This window comes from Phaseolus vulgaris, chromosome 9, assembly GCF_000499845.2.
Source record: "Phaseolus vulgaris cultivar G19833 chromosome 9, P. vulgaris v2.0, whole genome shotgun sequence".
NCBI lineage: Eukaryota > Viridiplantae > Streptophyta > Magnoliopsida > Fabales > Fabaceae > Phaseolus > Phaseolus vulgaris.
In genome coordinates this window covers 14811918-14835086 of record NC_023751.2, presented here as the reverse complement: position 1 = coordinate 14835086, position 23169 = coordinate 14811918, and the positions used below count along the sequence as shown (strand labels likewise).

Sequence of the window (23169 nt, the reverse complement as noted above, 5' to 3'; positions counted from 1 at the left end):
ACATTCTTATAAGATTCAAATTAGAAATGAATCAAAACTCTCTTTTTTTAAAAAGCCTGATTCATAGTACTTTTTAGTTACTCTTTTAGACTAAAACACTTTGAATTAGTGAGAAGTTGTATTCATAAAAAGTTTTAAAAAGAGAAAAGTATTAATAATATATATTTAAGAAAAAAACATCATTATCAGCTAAAGTAATTACTTTTCTTAATATGATAAATTAAATAATTGTGGAAACAGATAAAATATAAATCTGCATTAAAATTTATCATAAAATTTTCCATATGAAATAAAGAAAAAGAAAAGGGTAAAGCAGTGTGTGTGTGGTTTCTGGTATTGATTTGGTGGAAGAATAATACAAAGAAAAGAAACCCCACTTTGTGTGTTCAGATACATTGCATTTGGGAACGTTCGCATTCATTGCATCCGAATCTGTTTGTTTCCACTTTCAATAAAAGCCTCTCTTTGCCCAACCCAAGCCCTTCATTTCTCTTTCTCACACTTTCTCTCTCTTTTTTTGCCCTATCTCATAGGGTTTCCATCTTCTCCCTCCTTCTCCCTCATGCATTTTTGCTCTCACGAGTTCTTCTTTCTTGTTGCCTTCTTCTTCTACGCTATCCTTCAACCCTTCTTTTGTGTGGAACATACCAGATTTCACCTCCCGGGCTTTTTTGAACTGTGCCCATGTCTCAAGTTTTCAGCTTTTCAGGTAGCTTTTTGTTTGATCGCATGTTTTACCCGATTCAGTTCATGGGTCTGGCTGTTGTGTTTGTGGTTATTTTCGGAGGTTGCCTTTAATTTTTATTTTCTTTTTTGGTTGGTCAAAGGTTATTATTTGGGTTTTAAGTGATGAATTCTTTGAATCTTTGTCTTTATTGGTGGATCTGATGGGAGATGGGAAGAGATTCAAAGTTTTTTTGTTAGATAGTGAGATAATTTTAGTTTGGATTGGCCAAATGTTTTTTTTTTGTAGCAGTTTTTGGTATTCCATGAAAATTGGATCCTTTTTTTGGATCATATAGCAGTAAGTTTCAACTTGAGTAGTTAATCTTGTGTACAAAGGTGAATTTTGTTGGTAATAGTCTTTGGATCTTGTTCTTGAGATCACTTGGCAGAAGGTTCAACTGTTGAGTGGTTAATCTTATTAGTTCTGCAAATATTTCGCAGTTGACCTGAGGCAGCTGCTGCCTTTAGATGTTTTACGAATATATCTGGTTTCTTTTGTATGTTCAAAACTGTCGCTCATATAACAGATGCTTTTTATGGTTTTAATTGTGTGGAAATTTACGTTTCCTTGGAGTGTTTTATGCGTAATTTTGTTGCGATCTTGACCTTGGCCGTAATTGTTTTTTTCTTTTCTTTTCAGGAAATGATGATTTTTGTCCTGGGGGTCGTATATATCCTAACCCCAAGGAACCATGTCTCTTTTTGTCTCTTGGCCGTTCAGTTGATTACTTTCCTCTTCAGAAGAGATCTCGCGTCAGTGTTTCATTTGATATCAATCGAGAATGGTTTGATGAGCCGAAGCAGAAGACATCTATTGAATCTTTGCCAGATGAATGCCTCTTTGAGATCCTTAGAAGGTTGCCTGCTGGCCAAGATAGGAGCGTCTGTGCTTCTGTATCCAAGCGCTGGCTTATGCTTCTAAGCAGTATTTGTAAGAATGAAGTCTGCAGCAATGGAAGTACCGGAGATTCTAATGTGGGTGGTGATGATGATCAGGGATTTAGCAACGAAGGATATCTATCCCGAAGCTTGGAGGGAAAGAAGGCAACAGATGTTAGACTTGCTGCCATTGCTGTTGGAACAGCCTCTCGAGGAGGGCTGGGGAAGCTTACTATTCGTGGATGCAATTCAGGTCGTGGGGTGACTAACGTAGGTCTCAAGGCCATTGCTCATGGATGCCCTTCTCTAAAGGTTTTCTCAGTGTTTGATGTTGCAACTATTGATGATGAAGGCCTAATTGAGATTGCTAGCGGGTGTCATAAGTTAGAGAAGCTTGACCTCTGCAAGTGTCCCAATATTTCTGACAAGACTTTAATTGCAGTCTCGAAGAAGTGTCCAAATCTGGCTGAGTTGTCAATTGAGTCATGTCCCAACATTGGTAACATAGGTCTACAAGCTATTGGGAAGTTGTGTCCCAAACTAAGGTCTATATCAATCAAGGGTTGCTCCGGAGTTGGTGATCAGGGAGTTTGTGGCCTTTTGTCTTCAACTTCTTATGTTCTATCAAAGGTGAAGCTTGAGTCGTTGATGGTGTCTGATCTCTCTCTAGCAACGATTGGGCATTATGGCTTTCAAGTTACCGATCTTGTCCTAAGTTGCCTCCCAAATGTCACAGAGAAAGGGTTCTGGGTTATGGGTAATAGCCGTGGACTGCAGAAACTGAATTCAATCACAATCGAAGGCTGCCAAGGATTGACAGACACAGGGATCGAAGCTATTGGAAAGGGTTGTCCAAATGTGAAAAACTTCCAGCTTCGTAAGTGTGCATTTCTGTCAGACAAGGGGTTGGTTTCATTTACCAGGGCTGCTCTATCAATTGAGAGCCTACAGTTGCAGGAATGCCACAGAATTACCCAAATTGGGCTTTTTGGCGTCTTTTTTCACTGTGCTGCCAAACTGAAGGTTCTTACTCTGATTAGCTGCTATGGGATCAAAGATCTGAACGCTGATTTGCCAGCAATGTCACCTTGTGAATCATTTTGGTCTCTAACAGTCCGTGACTGCCCTGAATTTGGCGATGCTAATCTTGCTTTACTTGGAAAACTGTGTCCTCAGCTTAGACATGTTGAATTGAGTGGACTTCAGAGAGTAACAGACGCAGGGTTTCTTCCACTGCTGGAGTGTTCTGAGACTGGTCTGACAACAGTTAATCTAAGGGGATGTATAAATGTGACGGACAGAGTAGTTTTGCCTATTGTGAATTCACATGGATGGACTCTTCAGGTGCTATGCCTTGATGGTTGTAAAAGAGTCACCGATGCAAGCATGATGGCAATTGCAGGCAATTGTCCGATGCTATCTGATCTGGATGTTTCCAAGTGTGCAATCACTGATACCGGTATTGCAGCTCTTGCACGTGGAAATCAGATCAGCCTGGAGATACTTTCTTTGGCAGGTTGTATATCGGTTTCAGACAAGAGCATGCCTGCATTGAAAAAACTGGGTCAATCCCTTGCAGGATTGAATATCAAGCGTTGCAGTGCAATCAGCAGCCGAGGTGTCAGCAAGCTTCAGGAACATCTCTGGACTTGTGACATCCTCTACTGAACAGGAAATGCCTCAGTTTTTATAGTTAGTGTTGCTCGTTAGTGTTTTTGGGTTCATTCGCTATGGATCTTTGTCATCATCCACTACTCGGTTCTCCTTTTCCAGAGGATACAGTTATATTTAAACCTCATTTTTTTCCAGGTTTCCTTTAATTGGAAATCTGTTGAAAGCTTTTTGGCATTCATTCCATGGATGAGATGCCACTTTTAAAAAGACTGTCTATCCCTGTGAGCAATAGTTACCGGGTTCTGGAGTTTTAGGTATCTTCCTTTCTGGTGTTGGCATCTGATGTTTTTAGCTATGCTTTGTATCGGTTTTGCCACCATGTGTGTCCTTTGTCTTTATTTCTTTGCAGCAGTATGTAACGTAACGAGTCTGTCCAGTGGTGTTTACCCAAAATTTCACGTATATGAGCCATGTTGTATGCGTGTTGTTTGGGTCTAAGTTTTAGTGAAGGGGTGTCTTGAAGTTCCAGTTACTTTAACAGTTGAAGGTTTATATGAAGCCTTTCTCTTGAGTCAGGGCTTTGGCTATGGCAGCCCCTTGTACAGGTCTGTCATCACAATCCTTTTCCCTTTGGGGGGTTTAGGCTTGTTTTTTTACTACCAAGCCCTGCTTTTTTAGGCTTCATTTTTTTCAACTCTTCATTGTAACCTCTATATGCCCCTTGTATTGTATCTTTATTTTATGAAAATAATGAAATAAAACTTCGTCACTCTTGTGTCATGTTTCACTTTATTTTATATTCTAAATTTCATCCAATAATTATGTTTTGAATACTATTAAAATGTCAGATAAAATAATATATTTAATCATTGAAAAGTAATAATGAATATTTGGTTTCACTGGGATGAAGAAGATGTAACTGATTTACAGATAAATGAAAGTGTGGAATTGCTGCAGAAAGACTTGTTCACCCGGATGTGCGGGAGAAAGGCTTGCGCGATATCTCAGAAGAAAAAACTTACTGAGGTTATATAACGTAATGCAACATATTATATATTATATATAAAATAATAATAATAAATTTAAATTTATAAAATATAAAATAATAACAAAGTTAAATATGTTTAATAAATAGTAAAAGAAGTAAATTTATAAATAAATAATAATAAAAATCTAAAATTAGAATAAAATTGTAAAATAATAATAAAAGGATAGATAATAATAAATTTAAAAAATGATAAATATAAATATTTTCAATATTAATTAGAGAAAGAAATTTATAAAATAATAATAATATAACTATAAAATAATAATATGATTAGAGTAAAATCATAAAATAATAATAATAATAAGTATATTACAAAAATAGAAAAAATGGTATTATTAATAATGATTTTTTTAAAATAATAAAATTAAAAATCAATAATGATGATAACATTAAATCTATAAAATAATAATTTAATTAAAATTAATTTATAATAATAGATAATGTGATCTAAATAGTTTTGTTTCTTTCTTCTCATTTTATTCATTTTTCAGTCCAACTAAACATAGGCTTAATAATTAAAAGCTTTATTAAGAAAGATGAAATGGATCTGGTTAGGATGAGGAACAAGGCAATCCTATCCGAAGGTTAAGGTTGGTAGAGAATAGCGTGAGAGTATGTAGAATGGCACATGCATTATCATGTCTCATCTGAAACACTAGGACATGTGGTAGCACCACTACCCAACCATTCTTCTTTTCTAAGTACCTTATCATGCCACGCCACCTCTTAAATCCACCTCATTTCTTTTTAGCAAAATTCAAAATTACAGCATTTCTACTCTTTCCAATTTAGTATTTGAAAAATGAAAATCAGATTCACCTTCACTTTTAGAAATTTAAACCATAATTAAGGTAACAAGTTCTTATAGCCAGTATGATAGCTAATTTGTTAAAAAAAATCTAAATATAGATAAGTTTGTTGAACCATAGTTATTTGCCTTTTGGCAAAATATCCAAGGACTATGATTGAATGTAAATACAATTTAGTCAACAATTTATTTGATTAGTCAGTCAAAAATTTCTAGTGGTTGTGAAGGAGGACAATGAATACAATGCTTCTCTTTTGACCAATCATTCTTTATCATATAAAGTGGTAATCACAATTCAAAATGACAATAACCAAAGTAACAGTTTTAAAAATCACTTCTTACAATAATTAAGAAATAATCTTTATATCTCTTTGTTGATTAGTAGTATAACATTTTACAATAATAATGGATGTTTATCAAAGTAATTGATAACTAACATGTAATGCCTAATCGTGGAACTTATCATCAGTACCATTCAAGGGAAGTTAATTTATGTTTAACCACTTGACCGAAGCATGAACTACAATAACAGCTGAGAGAAAATACATGAGGGGAAGGGCTGGAGCAAGTAATGGAAAAGGTCAGCATCCATAACCAGAACTGTAAATTGAATAAAAAAAAGTCAATGACTTGTTACAAAAACTTTTTGATGAAGAGTTTCCAATGGAAGGAGCCATGAGTCATTGATAAAATGAACGACCGAGCATTTTAATAAAACAATTTCAGAGAATCGATTGAAAACTGGTCAAAACTACTAAAAAAATATGAGAAGAATCATGATGAACTCTAAAAAGTAGAAGTCTTTATTTGATCGAGTTGCTTGGGCATAAGCAGTTACACGGTAGAATCCAGAGGTGAAAATCGATGCATTAGACAGACCAAAGCCATAACACAATCATATGGCTCTTGATGAGTGTCCACAATACAGCTTGTTTCAAAATGTGACTGAGACACCGATCTCTTACTTGCTCAAAATTTTCGCCAACATATTAACTAAACAGACAAATGTTACATGGTAAAATAACATCAGCTAGAACAACAACCTGAGAAATAGTTACATACATTGCTGGAAGAGGAGCAGAAAATCATAAGGACAAAACCAGCAAGCTTTAGGAGTAAACACAAGAAACAATGCTGCTTGGACAAAATGACATCAAAAACCACAAAGGAATTCTGCAAGCCTTCATTGTAAACAATCTCAGTCATATGCTTCTATAACATTCACGAGTCGAATCAATTGATCTGATAGTTAATAATATTTGGTCGTGTTCCTTCTGTTTGCTTAGAGCTCTGCCACTATGGGTTCTTGTGCTAAGGTGAGTTGTTGCGGTTTCTCTTCAATGGCTAAATCACCATTCGCAGTAGGTGACTTTGCTTCACTTGGCTCTACAATCAGAGGCAGAGCTTTACTTGACTCATCCAATAAGACATTGCTCTCTTCAGTGGCTGTGGCTATTTCAATTTTCACTTCCCCAGTTGAAATGGATAAGGTGGTAACTTCAGTTGTTACACTTGATAAGGAGGTTTTGTCATCATTCACTGCCTTAGATGGGGTCCGAACAGATGCCGAATTGGATGAACTGGTCTTTTCAGATGTCAGTCGAGGAGGAAGAGACTTTCGTTGTGGCTTCTTTTGGTGAACAAGAGTAACTCCTTTAGTGAGGTTAGTCTGAGACACTTTCACATCCAGACTTAATCGACCTTGTCGAGCACTATTGCTAGTGTTTCCTTCTGACTCTGAAACTGTTGAACTCTTCTTACGACCAAGTTTGGGAGATTTAGCTCTTGTGGTGGGCATCTATATTAGTAAGTCCAAAGGCTTAAGAAATTAAATTTGCAAATGACACAAGACCAAACTTGCAAACACATAAAAAGAAAAAAATGACATCAACAGTTACATGTGTCAGAGAGGAGGGCAAAAAAAGAAAGATCAAAACAGTGTGCTCAAAGAAACGTTCAAATAGAAAAACAACCAAGACTTCATTTCAGCAGTGAAAGGATAGAAAACTGGGTTTTAGTGTCACTTTAGAGAGATTTAAAACCATCTGCTAATATAAGAAATAGGTTTCAAAATGTTGTTTAAGTCTAAATAATCAAGCATCCACACATTGATAAGTGAAAAGCCCTCTAGAACAAATTAAGAATTACAATTTTAATGCAATAAGATAGGAATCGAAAAGTCCTGTGGGCTTATTTTGGAAAATGAACAAAACCACCTAAATTTTCAGAAACCAGAAGATATCTGCTAACCAACAAATCACAAGCCACATCTAAGGGTTCAATGAAAGCAAATAACTGCAAAATAGAATCAGAATTCCAATTAGTCCCTAGTTTTATAGAATGAAACCATCAAATTGAACATAATTTATGAGCATCGATGAAAAACAGGCTTATCTTTTAAGTCATCTCCAGACTAACGTTGGTCTAACAACTTTAGTAAATACAAGTTGTAGGGCATGTTTGACTACTCTTTTTTAAAAATAGTTTCTTATACCCTTGTCACAATTACTAAATCGCCATTTCTTTTCATTCCAATATCCAACACACCTAAACTTTATGGTTGCATGGCTATAAGGTAAGTGACTTTTCATTATATATATTGATCAGTCAGTCTTAACTACAGATATTCAAGAAGACATTTAATTAGGCAGCCCAGGTGCAAGGCCTTGGGAAAAATATGTTAATAGCTTAATAATGCTCCAATGACAATTGAGGCCCCAACATTCTACGATAAATTATTCTTATTATTTAAAAAAATCATTTTGGTCCTTTAACTTTTAAATTTGTGCCAATTTGGTACCATAAGTAATTTAAAATAATTATCGTTTTCAATTTTAAGATAGGATCTTTAATCATTTTATTCCAGACGTGAAACTTGTATTAAAAAGCAGTCGTAAAAGCCATGAAATTAACGTAAAATTGAGTCCCTTGAACACCGAAAAGGAATCTGATACGGGATTTAACAATCTTTTGTTTGTTCCGGGAACTCAATTTTCACCATGTTTAAGATCCTTTTTTGTTTGAACATCAGTTGGGTAACTAAACTATTAAATTTGAGATTTAAGAAGCCACATGAGCAAAAGAGGATAATTTTGATTCATACATTTTAAAAGGAGAGATATTCAAAATTGTGTAAACTAGAGGAATAAAAGTTATGATTCACGCTGAAACTATGACAAAAGATGATGAAGCCATTGATTAGAGAAAAAGAAAATAGGACTGCAGGGATTAATTTGGTTTCATACTAGGAAAGTCTATACAACAGAAGACATCTTTAACCGAAATTGATGAAAAGGCATTGAAAGCAAAGAAAGAAAAGACTTACATATGGCTTTTACTGACTTAGAAAAAAAAATGATAGAATGTCAAGTGTTGTGGAAGGCTTTAAAAAAGGGAAGTGTTCTTTTCCTGATTTATATTCAGGCTATACAAGGCATGCATAATGAGTAACTACTAGTCAAAGAACTCCTAGAGGTGAGACTATAGACTTTCCTATAAGCATAAGTTTACATCAAGACTAAACCTTGAGTGTCCTTGATTAATCAAGATTTGGATGTGCTTACCATGGACATACACAATCAAAGGAAGAGGTTAACTTTAAATTTGAGCTTTGGAGACATACTTTGAACCCTAAGGCTTTCTACTTGAGTAGGAGTAAGCCAAAGTATATGCATTGCAATTTTAGTAATACCCACGAGATGAAAATGACTTGGAAGGTAAAGATGGGAGAAGATGTCATATCATAGGTTTCTAAGTTTAAGTATCTAGGATCAATATTACAAAATGATGATGAAATTAATCAAGATGTCAGTCACACAAGACATCATTTGGGTGGTTGAAATGAAGAAATACTATAATTGTCACGACACAACTGCCGATAGAACTTTTCAGAACCACGATTATTTAACTCCTATTTGAGATCATTGATATATTAAGGTGCATTAAACGAATTAGTCAAATTATCTATTGAAAAGAAATATTTGAATTACATAGATATAAACTTTGATAAATAATTTAATAATCAGAAGGATGGTAAAACGAAAATGATGGATGGATTATATTGGGCTGGATGTCAACATAAATTCATTTTAATGCCTTGGAATTTCTAGACCAAACCCTGAGACATACACTCAGTGGTGGACCTGTTTAGGGATGAGGGTGGGCAATTGCACCCTTCATTTTTCCAACATTACAATAAAATATATTAAACTTTCATTTGTGTACCCTCTAAATTTATATATTGACCCACTATCAAATGAGAGACGCATATGTTAATATAAGATTGTGTATAATCATATATTATACAGTAATAATATTTACTATTTATTTATTTTAAATAAATTTGCCCCACTGCTCCAGGGGTCTTGGGTCCACCACTGCATAAACTTTTGATGCAACGAAGTGGAAACAGTAAGAAAAGGGCTTCAATGAGCTGGTAAGGCTCTTTCCAAATCAATTCAGAAGAATAGAAGATTGCTGTACGCTCTAACTATTTGAGACCACATAAATATCCGGGTGTCCACTGTGTGCACACTGGTGCATATAACAACAGGATATGCATTGCATATGATATGAATTAAAATAATTAAAAATCAATTACCCAGAGTACAAATGGAGAGCTTGCATGCAATCAGCCAGACAAACAGGTATGTGCACACACATAAAGAAACTTACCTTTTTAAATTCCACTCTGGCAGGAGGAGGCTCCTGGTAGAAGCTTGGCATTGGAGTTGCTTTAAATCCTAGACTTTTTCTAAGCCTCTTAATCTCAGCTTCTTGGGTCTCCTATAAAAGAAGTTAAAGGTATGATTAAAAGGCAACATCTGCAAGTTACATTTCCGCCTAGATATCATATATTATCACCTTGGTTTTCGCTTGCAGGTTACTCTCCTCCACTTCCTTTGCATGAATCTTTTCCTCAAGCTTAGTGTAGAACTGGCCACCATAATAACATTTTTTTTAAACTGAGATTTTTCAAAAGAATGACAGAAAGAAGTAATGATTATATACCTCTCTTCTTCTCTCAGCTCGCTCATCACACTTGAAACTGAATCCATAATTTGGGAGCATCCCTACCTTGCGAGTTTGGGCATCTTCTGCAGTAGGACTTATAACGGGATTAAGGATAAAGCATAATCATACATTTTTCTCACACAAACTTAGAATATAAATATAAAAAAATCCACATCAGCTCTCGATTTCCAGTCACAAGAAGAAAATAATGCTCAACCTGAAAATAAAAAAGGATACGAAGAAGATTCTGCTTCTCCTTGAAGATTAAGATTATCAGGGGGCCCTTTCTTTGATAAGCGTGGTCTGTTTTTCTCCCTGTTTCCGATGAAGTAAAATATAGTCCAGTAGTCAATTAATGAAAGATGAGGATTATTCATACCCCATCATTCTTCAACTTAAAAAAAAAATCAAACATAACTGAAAAGCAGTACATACATTGAAACTTCAGAAGGTGCAACGTTAGACTTTCCAGGGTGCTGAAAGCATAAAATGTAAGAACTATCAGGGAGTGCCAAAACTGTAACTTCTGTTAATCAAAACCAAAATAATAAAAGAAGAGACCAAGGGCGCATAACTATTTGAATCCCTGACCGTCTATGAAAATTTTCATAAACAAACAAAGATAACTACAATTTTAGTTTACCTTCGACAGTTGAGCCTGCTTGTCGCTCAATGATCTATTTTTAATATGCTGTCTTGGGGTAGATTCTGAAGCAAAAGTCCCATTGGAAACAGTAGATGCTACCTCTTCTTCTTTTCCATCTTTGCTCTTTTTAATTGAACTTGCATGAACACCTCTGGGGATTGGTGACTTTGCATTCTTATTCTTATTCTTGACATGACTTTTTCCAGCTTTTAATTGCTCTGTCTGGTCTATGATTTCTGCTTCCTCTTCCTAGCATTAAGAAAATACATGAGATAAGATAATAATTTGAATAGTATTATTGTGTTAATTAAACCAATTCAAGGCGGAAAAAAAATCCTCACCTTAGAAATGGTGACATTATTCACACATAGGTAGTCATTTGATCCTTCCTTGATTTCTGCCTTGGATGAGTAATCAGTTGCAGTGTTATCATACTGGATGAAGTTTTCAAAAATTCCATTTGGAGCTTCAGTTTGCGTGATTTTAGTGACAGCAGGGTCTACATTTGAAGCAATACCATCCTTTCCAGAGTTAGACAGTTTGCCATTAACACCATTTTGGTGGACCTCTTCAAGTCCATTGGCTGGTAAAAGGTTGCTTGGATCCATCATTCAAGTCAAGCTACAAGTTTCATAAAACCAGTGACCAGCTACTTAGAGATAGTTTAACACAAGAGTGAAAGGAAAAATCTGAGACCATACAGAACAAGATTGTTCATATGAAAAATTCATCATCTGTCCTGTAAGCCAGAATGGTTTCAAAAAATTACCTAGAAAATCCTCATAGACCTTTTTTTACAATCAAAAGAGAAAGACAAATTCAACAGCCTTTGTATCCTAAGGGACTGCAAGTTACCCACTTCAAGAAAAAAACGTGGGAGTGACATGTAAAAACAGCATGCCTGTCAGGTGGTGCCATGAGTTACTTACAAGTCAAAATAGTGAAAGCAACATGACACAAAATAAATACAGTAATAAAGAATATAAATATGGCACTTCAAAAGCATAAACATTAATGAAAATGTGGAACACCCTAGGTCTAGGTAGATAATAGGATGCATCTAATCTCCACTTGGTGGCCAAGGCGCATGAAGACAAATTATGAAAAAGGAGCTAAATTGACTTGCTTCCAAAGCATTCTTAGGTCTAAGAAACCAAATGAAAAAAAAAAGTACTTATCTATGAACTAGCATCAACAAAATAAGAAGATTTAACTGAGCAAATCAAATCAGGGGATCGTAAAACAAGACAGATTAGCATCCTCCACTGCACTCCCATTTCCAAAAACAAAACTTTGATCCCAAAAAAGTGCCACTCAACGAGAAACAATTAACAAAGCTCCATTTTGTCACAGAATACAAATCAACAAGTACACTACCATCTTAACTAAGGCACAGCACTTGACATAAGCAGAGAACAAAAATGAAATTTTGATGTGTTCCCAGAAATTATTACCTGAAGGGTCAGTGTCAAGAACCGAATGGCATCGTGGGTTCAGAGATCTGGGGAACGGGGGATCCGAGTCCGACCAACAAGATCCGAAAGATTCAAACTGTGGTAGAAGGTGTTGGTGATGCTGATGCTTTATCTATTATTATTTTTTATTCTTAAAAATAAAATAAAATGAAAATGAAAATAGGGAAAAAGAGAGAAGGAAGAGAGTATAAGGTTGAGAGTGAGAAGAGAAGTGTGGTGTAGGAGACAACGGTTTCATTTCAAATCCAAATGCTGAATTTCAATTTCCGGGTCAGGTCAAGTCGCTTTCTCTGCAGTACTCACATTTTACGGTTACATCAAGTTATTTGGTTACGTGCTTACAGCCTTTCAGGGAGTTTTTTTTTTTTTTTTTACAGTATTTGAGTTCCTACACATTCTTGCATGATGAATTTTGTTAACAGGAATCAGAAAACCGTATACAATTGATACATGTTTTGTAATATGTATTTTATGATAAATAATAACAATATATAAATATATTTTTATGTTAGAAAAATATTACATTAAGTTAAAACTTGTATTATTGTTACATAATTGTCTTAAAAATAATTTTAAGAGAATAAAATAATATTGAATTGAAACATCTGAATTTCTTCTTAAATTACATTATACTTTATTTCTTAAATTCAAAATTATCAAAAGTGTTTTCGGGTAGTATGATTAAAATAAATTGGTTATGAAAACTTCTAATTGTAATAAACAAGATAGTTATAATTTGTATGTTCTTGTAAGGTAAGGTGGAGATGACATGAGTAAAAAAATGTATTATCGTTCACTTCTTAATTTTGGGAATTTCGATATTAACTTAGTTTATGAGTTTCGCAAGTAGAGTACCTATAAAAATATTACATATAAATGGTAACTAATAAAATTAGAGATATAAATTATAACTAATAAAGTTAGAGTGAATAATGGACTTTTATTTTATTAATTCATGAGAATGTCGTAATTGATGTAATTAGTTTTATGTGATTATTATTACTTAATTAGTTATAAAATTGTCAATTGATCTTGTTAATTATCGTTAATCTTAGATATTTTTAATTTGTGTTTGATTCTAAACATTTTTTGTTTGACATGTATGTGCAATAAACTTACTCCTAACTTAAATATTGTACAATGAGTTAAGAAAGAAAATTTAACTTTTATCAACATGTTATGTTATGGATTATTCCAAATTAATAGATTCAAACTCTAATTATTAAGTAAAATAAAAATATTTATTTATTGATTTATTTGTTGACATGTTGTTAATTTATCAAAATAGGTTTAAAATATTATATTACTAACTTGTTTTGCTTGAATTATCATTCTCAAAGTTTACATATTATATCTCCAAAAAAATAATTTGGATAGCATAAAAATGAAAAGGAAATAATTTTTTTAACAGGAGTGAAAATAGTGTTGGTTGTTTAATAAAAAAAGATAAGGTGAATATTTTCGGTATTTTTTATTTTATTTCTCATATATTTTTATTCATTTATATGTTGAGAAAAAAAAAAACAAGAATAACTTTAACATAGTTTAACATTTTTATATAATTTTTAATTGAGTTAACACTAATTAATTACCTTCATCTTATCAAAAGTCTCTTTAGATTATATCAATAAAATAACATAGGTTATGCTAATTGTAATAAGTGTTAATGTATAAAATACAACTATCAATTGTAATAAGTGTTAATAATAATTTTTATTTTCCTTCAAATATTAGTAAAACATTTATGTTCAGTTCAAATGAAAATAAAACAATACTGATTAAAATAAATAATAGGTAATATTGGATAAATTAACAGGGACCATTTTTATTTAGATGACCAATTAGCATGCCATTAGTGAAGTGTTTGTTTGTTGATGAGATCAGAATTTTCATTTGAGAATATTGTTTTTTGGTTTGTTTCGAGAAATAATAATTCACCTGAAAATGTTTTGTTACAATAAAATTGTTTTAATACGATAAAATATCATGTTATTTCTGGTAAAAAAAAAACTCCATGTTATTCTTACACAAATATTTAATGTAGTAAATAATTAAAATTTATGTTAAAAATATTGCATTACTTTTTATAGAATAAACTTTAAATTTCCTCCTTAAGGAATAATTATATTATCCAAGTATTCGAAATTATAATAAATATTTTTTTAAAATATTAAACCATCCAATGTTAGGAAAATATTAAAACTTTATAATTAAACTGGAAGACTTTAATAGTCATATATATATATATATATATATATATATATATTTAAGTTCTGATTGGTTGTGTTTAAAGGAGGAAATGTGGTCATAAAAAAATTGTTCTATATGCCATGCCTTCACACTTTAAATTGTGTTTAAATGACTTTCGCATGAAATCTATTGACCTTGCATGCACATGCTTCATAGCAAAGCAACTCTGCATAAACACTATTAGCAGGTCAATAAAAATGCAAGTTGCCCCTTCAATACAAGTTAGAATATTCAACTCCTGAATTACATGTTTTTCCACCTAGCACCAGAATTCACCAGCTTGACGTACGCATTTTTGAAATCTTCAAAGAACAGATTCTCACTGTCGGCGTATTTTTTAATCCATCTGTTCAATCAATGGAGTTGTCTTAAGTGATGAACACTAAGGAAAATATAATTAGCAGAAATATACTATACATATGTAACGTGCAAGGGAATTTTTAGTCATCAATAATAAGATATAATAAAATGGTCCAGCAAAAAGTTTTGTTAAATATCTTTCTCTCCCAAATACATGACTGATGGACATTTTTATGGACAATACTGACTCTAGTTTACTTACAAGACTATATTGTTCTCAGCACATCGTTGTTTGCTTACATGGACAAAAAGGAATCAGAAATGAGTCCCTGGGCCAACAAACAACTATAAAATAAGCATTTGAAAAGGAGCATGTAGGCTCGGGAACATGACCTTAGTGTTAGAAAATTGACATTTCAGATTTCAAGTTTAGTATTGTGTGTAAACTCGTGGTCCAGACCAGAGACAAGGATCAGGTTTACAAGGGCATGAAAACATACGAATTATAGTATCAGAAATCTAACTGACATAACTTATCCATTACCAATTGATATGCAGTTGTTACTTGTTCTCAATTGATGAATTATTTGCCTCACCTGTTATTTTCTTGAATTTTGGAAAATAAGAAAAGGGAATGCTTCTCATTTTAATTGTTTTATCATTTCAGATAACTTCACATTACTTGAAGTATTTAACACTTTTGAACTAAAATTTTAGTGCTCAGCCAGAAAAGAAAAAAAAAAGTGGGGGTCAATTTCATATAAGTGTAGCATAAGAGGTTGTCAAGAGATATGGAACCTTAAGCATTCATCATCCTCAACAAGGGCGTGATCTGAAGGAAGGCCAATCATACTCGACATACCACCTGCATAAAAGAGAACAGGCAGATCACAATAATAATAATTTAAAAAATGATAAAACAAACCAAAAAACATGTCAGGTCTATCCAGAAAAATGATTGTAGAGCTGTCAATTTGGCCCGAGTCAACTTTACCCACAATAACAGATATTTATGCCATCTGTAGTAGTTTATGGAAAGGCACGCTTGATGCCAAGAAACTGAAAAACTTGATTGGAACATTAAGATCCGGAGCACACTAGACAAAAATGAAGTATTAATCCAGTGGCTAAGCCTAACAAAGTAACATGCATTCAACTCCTGCATTTCCTTTTTGTTTGCTTCAGAAAACAATGATTGGTTGGAAGTTTACAACACATACAAACACAATGTTTAGAGGAGATCAGCTGTAAAATTACCTGAAGACGTCCATGGCTTCTCCAAAAGGATCTTATAATATGAATTATCAAAAGAATTTGGGCTTCCAAAACCTTTGCTTCCAATAGTGTGTGCCCCGGACAATGCCACTAGTTCTTGTGTTCTATGGAAGAAAAGCTCCAAGAGAAAGAGGATGCTTAAACAGATTAGTTCAGGTAAAATATGTTGAAAAGTTTGTACAATAACTGACAGATCAGTGATTTTTTGGTCAGTAAATCACTATATTTATTGCCTTGTTAATCTGGTCTAAAGTTAAGACTTTATAAGATATAATATTTAGTTTGCCTCTGTAGTGCTAAAATTCTCACGTAATGAGCAATCAGACAGCTTTTAGATTATGTATGGTTGCAAATAGGTACAAATAAATAACACTTAAAAGAACACAAATACAAAGTAAATTAGAAGTTTTTCTCATACTCACGATAAGCCTTTGCTCTGGAAACATTTCTTCAAAGCAGAAGCATTAAGAGATTCCTCAGGGAGTCGCCCTTCTGGATCAGGCACCCTATCATTAAAATGAATGCAAATATTATTTGATAGAAGAAAAAACCAGGTTTCTTCGCTATGTGAAAACCAATGAGTTAAAATCCCTTGGAGGATTTTCTTTTTCTTCCTGAAAAATGGTTGATTATTCATTAAACAACAGATTGAACATAATTCAATAATTGGATAAAAAATATTTTCAGAGAACCTAATCAACCAAAACTAACATTTAACTGCTTGTTTTTCATCCTGTTAAGAAAAAACCAGTTGCCTGTCACGCAATTCATACTAAGTAGAGTACAAGTCTACTAGAAACTTAGCATCTTACAGTGCATCTAGCCTGCCCAGTGAAACTTGGATAGGTGGACCTCCACATATTTCAACTGCTTCAGCTCCAGCCACAGCAATCATGTCCGCCCAAGATACTAGGAAAGGTAAATGAAAACGTGTTGGTCTACACCAAAACCACTTACTATTAGCGGCAGTTACCAGATAGAAGAAGAACCTGGTTGGATAGCATCTATCTGAGTCTTTGCTTTTTGCAGAACCTAAAAAATACGTGATACATCCGCTGAGATATTATTTGGCAGTTAAATGTAAGATAAAATATTTATCTTAATAATAAAGTAATTTAGACTATAGAACATACTATCATGTGGAATTCTTCAAAATAGTAACAGAAAGAGCTACGATAGAAGGGGAATCAAAAAATAGTGAGACAGAGCATGCCTTTACTGATCTCTTCAGGCCAGCATTTTCGGGTCTTTCAAGTTCATAGACTAAAGAACCATTCATTCCACCTACAAAAGAATGGAAAGTGCATAAATATATATACACACACACATTCATTTTGACATAATAAGAATAAGGAAATTGACGTTTACTGGTGATGATGACACTATTACCAAGAAAACATAATAAGGAGACCGCATAGTTTCCTTTTTAATTTCTTAGCTCAAGCCTTGTGAAATTTTACCTAAACGAATTCAACCGATGAGCAAAGGCAAGAACTACTATTGAGACGGAGTTACAGAAAAGGTAACGGAGAGACGTGGCATAGAAACTTAAACTCAAACTACATGATAACGTTCCAATTACAAACCATCATGTATAATAACTACTTTTAAACTCAAACTAATGATAATTTCTGGTTGGTTGACACTGACACAACATGCCAATTGAACTCTTTAACCAGTACCAAAACCGAAGATGATTTTCAACCTGATAATATCCAACCGTTTCAGACAAATATCTCACATGTATTAAATACAAGACAGTAAAAATTTCATTGGGTTTTGCTAGAAAACTGGAAGAACTGCTAAAATTAACAGGAACTTAGAGTCATAGGATTAACATGAGTAACATACCTGTGTTGTCATCGATGTCAAAGGTTCCAGCATCGTGGAAAACCAATCGAAGCACCCCAGCTGCCTTTCCCTTAGACAACACCTTCCTCACCTCTTCTTTAATGAGAAGATATTCCTTTGCACCTGCTCTTCAATGACCACAAAGCATTCAAGACATCAGTGTAATATTGTGATTGCGAATATCTTCATGCGCAACATCCAAAGTTAATTATATACATACTTACTGCAAGGCGTTGGCTGGGAGACAACCTACGAGAGGAAGAAGACATGGCCACGTGACTATGCAGATCAGCTCTCTCCTGCTGCTACTAGAAACCGCTAAATCTACGATATACAGTTACCGTGTTGAGAAATTGTAAAGTATAAACGCAATAACAACCTTGTCCGAGAGAGTATTTGGTTCAAGGTTGTTCTCTCACTCACCTGACGAACCATTGTCGGAGCGGAACTTGACAGTTGAGAAAGATGAACGTTGGGATTTGGCGGGAAAATGGGTTTTGGAGTCGCCTGAAACGGTGCCGATTGAGCACCGCACAACATGCTTACTCACACCTAATCTCATTATCGCTGCCCCACGCCACACACTCAAACGCACCTTTTTTTTATTTCACTCCCAGTATACATTTTCTTTTATATTTTTAGCTTTTTATAAAAATATATCCCCACAATACGTTTTAAAATTAAAAATAATTAATTATTATTCTAATTTTATATTTACAAATCCGTTTCTTCTCTTTTACGAATAATAATAATAAACTTCCCTTGCAAATTACTTCTATATCCAAGCGGTTGTTCTCGTTTTTATTTATTTATTTATAATTATAATTTATTTTCTAAAATATAAAAGTTTCCAAATATTAGAATAACAGAATATTTTTAAAACAAACCGTGATAGAAGAAAAATAGAAGAATATAAAAGTTCTAGTTATTCGATGACTAGATACGATTTCCACAGTTGTAGGATTGTGTTTTTTTGAAGTGTTGTTTTAGTGTTAAATGAATTTTGAAAACTGGAAAAGTAGTATTCACATGCGTTATAGGTTGTGATGGTGATGATCGAAAAGGTATAAAAAATGAAGAAAAGAAGGGAAGATAGAACTGCAGGGTGATTATGAGTAAACTATATATATTACAAAATTTGAGGAAGTTAAAGAAAATGTAGGAGTGGAAGCATGAGAAGGGTACAGAAGAGTGAGGAAGTGTTATCTAGGCCCTGAAAGACGAACAGCAGAGAGGTAAGCATCACTGTTACCGTCGGAGGGAGCAGAAGAGGTGGCCCCTTCACTGGAGGATTTGAAGACAGTGGCATAAAGGCGAGAACCCAAGAAAGAAGTGATTGGTGGGTTAGGAACAGTAGAAAGACCCTCCAACATTTGTACAACTCTACTCATAGATGGCCTCATTGACATGTCTTCTTGTATGCACCACAATGCAACTTTGATAGCACATTGAAACCTGTCATCGTTCTCGTCAATTCTCAACTCTGAGTCAAAAATATCCCTCAGCTTCCCTTCTTCCATCATTTTGAAAGCAAAAGTTGGGAAATGGGATTTCTCTGAAGACTCATTTGCATCATAGTTTTTCCTTCCCCCGATGATCTCCAACAGCACCATCCCATAGCTGTAAACATCGCTTTTCTCTGATATAGCGTAGTTTGTTATCCACTCCGGCGCAAGATAGCCCCTGGTGCCCCTCAGTGTTGTGAAAACATGGCTTTGTTCTCGGTTCATGAGCTTAGCCAGCCCAAAATCCGAAACCTTGGCCATGAAGTGTTCATCCAGCAGAACATTTTCTGGTTTGATGTCACAATGAACAATCTTGGAGTCACAATCTTCGTGCAGATAAGCAAGCCCTTTTGCTGTTCCCAGAGCTATATTGAACCTGGTATCCCAATCCAACAGAAACTCACCTTTTTTTTTCTTGAATATCCATTTATCCAAGGAGCCATTCGGCATGTACTCATAGGCAAGAAGCCTGTGAGTTCCATCAGCACAGAATCCCTTGAGCCTAACCAAATGGAGGTGATGAATGCTGCCAATGATGCTAACTTCAGCCCTGAACTCTTTCTTTCCTTGTCCAATGCTCTCCAATTTCTTCACTGCTATTTGAGTTCCGTCTGGTAGAACTCCCTTATACACTGACCCAAAACCCCCTTGCCCAAGCTTCACAGAAAAGTTATTAGTGGCAGTTTCAAGGTCCTTGTAGCTGTAACGGATTGGCATACCGGTTAAATTCTCCAAGAAATTGGCCTCTTCTGAACCATCTGTAGGAGACTCGGGCAGCCTTTGCTTTCTTCTTTGGTATCTAACTCCCCAAAAGACCAGACCGCCAATGACAAACAAGGTTATCATGACAATGATCACAACAACTATGGTGTGCTTATTGCCACTTCCGCCGCCCCCAGAACCCGAGCCAGAACCTCCTTCACTCGAGACCTTGATATAAGAAACATAACCAGGATCAGAATCAGGTTTCTCAAAGCTTCCTACACTGTCCAACAAGAAACAATTTCCCGAACTTCTGTGGAAGAACATAGCAACGCAGGAACAGTTTCCACTGCAAGATGTTTGGCAACCAGCCAAATCGGTTTTGGAAAACGGTTGAAGGAATTGAAGCGCAAAGTAATCGAGTCCATCATCAGCTTTAACCAACTGAATGGATTTTTCTGAGTCACCACCGCAAGGAGAGTCAAAACCAGTTTTGCAATTAGGAATAACAGAAGGGCAGCTACACCTTTTAGCTGTGCATATGGAGTATGCCTCACAGGGTTCTGGAATACCGCAAGGATCTTCGGGAATTTTTTCAGAAGCAGCATTTGACGCTCCACTGCCGAGGGTAGAGAAGGTGATGAAGCCATCACTCCCCAAAACAGCAATCCAAGTCGCATTTGAGTCTGGACCTGAAGAGAAAATGAACTGCCACAACAGAGATTTGCTCTTGTCATAGAACCTCCATGAGTTTTTACTAATGTTTGCCGAAGCCACTTCATCGCCGCCCGTGTTGATGATTCTGCGGCTGTCCGTCTGCATGGTCCAATAAGGCTGCGGAGTTCCAAAGCTTGCGGAGAGAACAACAACACCAGACTTGATCTCAAGAATATGGGTCAAGTTGTTTTTGCTAGGATCACTGACGAGTTTCATTCCCTCTGTGAATTCCTGAGTTGGCAACAAAGTATCTGTTGGAACGCCGAAACTTTGCCAAATCACTGTACTATTATCACTCCCAAGCAAAACCAAATTCCCAGTGTCACGCAATTCCATTGAAGAAACCCCTTTGCCGCTTGTGTTCGTAGACCAGACCACGGTTCCATCTTTCTGCAAGAAGGCGTTGCCCTTGTCATCAAACACAAAATTGTCGGAATTAGCAACAGGAACTGCTCTGTTAGCAGACCAAACGACCCTGGAAGTAGCCAGGTGGGCGATTGAAAGTAGAAACAAGGTGGTGTCATTCGCTGTGGTGACAAAGCCAAAGGAAAATTGCCCCTCGTTTGATACGAGGAATACACCATTTCTGTCAATCCAATTCATTTGAGAACCCTTTATTCCTCCGGGTAAGACCCTTCCAGTATATTGATTCGCAGCAAAACAAAATTTGCACAAAAGGAGAACGGTGCCCACAATATGCAAGAAAGACCGATGCTTTCCCATGTTCACTCAACAGCAAATGGAAATCAAAAGAACAGGAAAGAAACAAAATTCATCTGAAAGAAAAGGCAAAAACAAAAAACTAAAAACTAACCGCTAGCGGTATGAGCCCAACAACCCAAAAGAGAACAAGAAGTAAAGAGAAGATCTTTCTGGCAGTTTTATCTTTCATTCAATGCTATGTAATATAAGGAGAAAGAAGAAAGGAGAGAACATGAAGACAGCCAAAGGGGTAAGAAAAATAGAGGATTAACTGACCAATGAAGAAGAGTAAAAGATGAATTTTAATAGAATGAATGGTGATTGAAGAGGTGAGATAATGGAAAGTGCATTGGATGAGAGGGAGATTGAAAGGGAAGTGTGGAACGGAAGGGTGGATACGGCACGGTGAGTTTGTGGTGATGGAGGAGCAGAGAAGAGAAGGGGAAAAAGAGTCAAGAATGACAACTGGTGAAAGTACTCATGGTTTGACCGTGAGTGTGTTTGTTTGAGTGTCTGTGGCACGTGAGGTAGATAGAACAAGTTGAAAGGAAAGGGAGGAAGCAGAACAATGAATGAATGAAATGAGTTTGTAGTTGTATATAGCAGCGTGGTCGATTGAAATGCTTCCAAACTGGATCTGACTTTGGTTGCCTCTGTACTTTACAGCTAATTCTGGTTTTGGAACCGTCAAAAGCATTTAAGGAAGCTGTCTTCTACCTTTTAAATTCATTTGTTTTGGATTCATGGATTGACCCATGATTCCATAAATATTAAGATAATAACTTTCTGCATCCCTCTTATTTTACATCCCACTTCTAACTCATACATAATTTCTTAACATCAACACCTTTTTTTTTTACTTTTCCTAATAAGTTTATAATCACTTTTTTTTTCATTAGTCAAGATAATTCTGTTTTTCAATGTTCAACTCAAATCCTGACATAGTTAAATTAAACAACTCTATCGCTTGGTGGTTGTGTTCTGATTCTTTTGTACACAGAAAACAACTTAAAAGGTTTTTTTTCATTGAGAGGACAATGATTAATACTTTTTAAATAAACAATATTAAAAATAGGCCTAATGATCTTGTAAGTTTCATTATTTATTTAGGTCTATTATTAACAAAAATTAATTAAATTAAAGTAACAGTATAATATTTTTAATCCAATTAATAACAAAATTAAAACAATAGTAATGATTTCAATTAGATATAATATAATTTATAACAAATCTGTAGTGATGATTTATAAAACTATCAACTTCAATTCCAACTGAAAAAATAATTACATTATTGTATTTTTAAAGATTAAAAAATTTATTAAAACTTAAAATGATTACATTAATATATCTATTAAGTTATAGTATTTTATTGAAGCAAAATATATATATATATATATATATATATATATATTCAATCGATAATGTTTTTCAATTTAACAACTTTACAAATGGCTCTTTAATTAAAAAGAGATCAGGAAAACTAATACTAGGATCAAACTGCAAAGAATAAAAAGAAATCATTAAAAATAGAATCCTCATTATATGAAAGTTAAAGTTAACAGTATTATTAAATTTAGTCTCACTAGATACTACCATATCATAAAGTTTCTTTGTTTCTGTTTCTATGCATGGATTATTCTGCACAAGTAAAAATTAGG

At 34.6% G+C, this 23169-nt stretch overlaps 4 protein-coding genes across 7 annotated transcripts; 1 reads left to right on the top strand and 3 right to left on the bottom strand.

Annotated features, from left to right (window-relative positions):
• Positions 1 to 294: 294 nt before the first annotated feature.
• On the top strand, positions 295 to 3988 carry LOC137823177 (EIN3-binding F-box protein 1-like). Its single transcript, XM_068628338.1, has 2 exons — positions 295 to 709; positions 1367 to 3988. Exons 1-2 carry the CDS (start codon positions 685 to 687, stop codon positions 3271 to 3273), a joined length of 1932 nt encoding a protein of 643 aa, XP_068484439.1. The 5' UTR covers positions 295 to 684; the 3' UTR covers positions 3274 to 3988.
• Positions 3989 to 5855: 1867 nt separating this feature from the next.
• On the bottom strand, positions 5856 to 12551 carry LOC137820290 (protein WVD2-like 5). 3 transcript variants are annotated; one of them, XM_068624276.1, is made up of 10 exons: positions 12189 to 12487; positions 11504 to 11635; positions 11076 to 11355; positions 10732 to 10983; positions 10524 to 10564; positions 10326 to 10403; positions 10086 to 10182; positions 9939 to 10010; positions 9750 to 9860; positions 5856 to 6873 (listed from the first exon to the last, which is right to left on the bottom strand). In XM_068624276.1, the coding sequence occupies exons 3-10, from the start codon at positions 11343 to 11345 to the stop codon at positions 6358 to 6360; spliced, it is 1437 nt and encodes a 478-aa protein (XP_068480377.1). In that variant the 5' UTR covers positions 11346 to 11355; positions 11504 to 11635; positions 12189 to 12487; the 3' UTR covers positions 5856 to 6357. The 3 variants fall into 3 exon arrangements, with proteins under 3 accessions (XP_068480377.1, XP_068480379.1, XP_068480376.1); XM_068624278.1 differs by lacking the exon at positions 11504 to 11635 and having other exon boundaries at positions 5856 to 7370; positions 12189 to 12551; XM_068624275.1 differs by lacking the exon at positions 11504 to 11635 and having other exon boundaries at positions 12189 to 12551.
• Positions 12552 to 14511: 1960 nt separating this feature from the next.
• Positions 14512 to 18516, bottom strand: LOC137820311 (putative L-ascorbate peroxidase 6). Of its 2 annotated transcripts, none has more exons than XM_068624310.1 (10): positions 18309 to 18516; positions 18110 to 18209; positions 17886 to 18013; positions 17248 to 17318; positions 17024 to 17066; positions 16847 to 16943; positions 16457 to 16540; positions 16017 to 16138; positions 15558 to 15624; positions 14512 to 14805 (listed from the first exon to the last, which is right to left on the bottom strand). In XM_068624310.1, the coding sequence occupies exons 1-10, from the start codon at positions 18445 to 18447 to the stop codon at positions 14703 to 14705; spliced, it is 954 nt and encodes a 317-aa protein (XP_068480411.1). In that variant the 5' UTR covers positions 18448 to 18516; the 3' UTR covers positions 14512 to 14702. The 2 variants fall into 2 exon arrangements, with proteins under 2 accessions (XP_068480411.1, XP_068480412.1); XM_068624311.1 differs by having other exon boundaries at positions 18110 to 18203; positions 18309 to 18501.
• A 457-nt stretch (positions 18517 to 18973) lies between these two features.
• Positions 18974 to 22255, bottom strand: LOC137820310 (G-type lectin S-receptor-like serine/threonine-protein kinase SD2-5). Its single transcript, XM_068624309.1, has one exon. The coding sequence runs from the start codon at positions 21530 to 21532 to the stop codon at positions 19088 to 19090; it is 2445 nt and encodes an 814-aa protein (XP_068480410.1). The 5' UTR covers positions 21533 to 22255; the 3' UTR covers positions 18974 to 19087.
• Between the last annotated feature and the right edge of the window lie 914 nt (positions 22256 to 23169).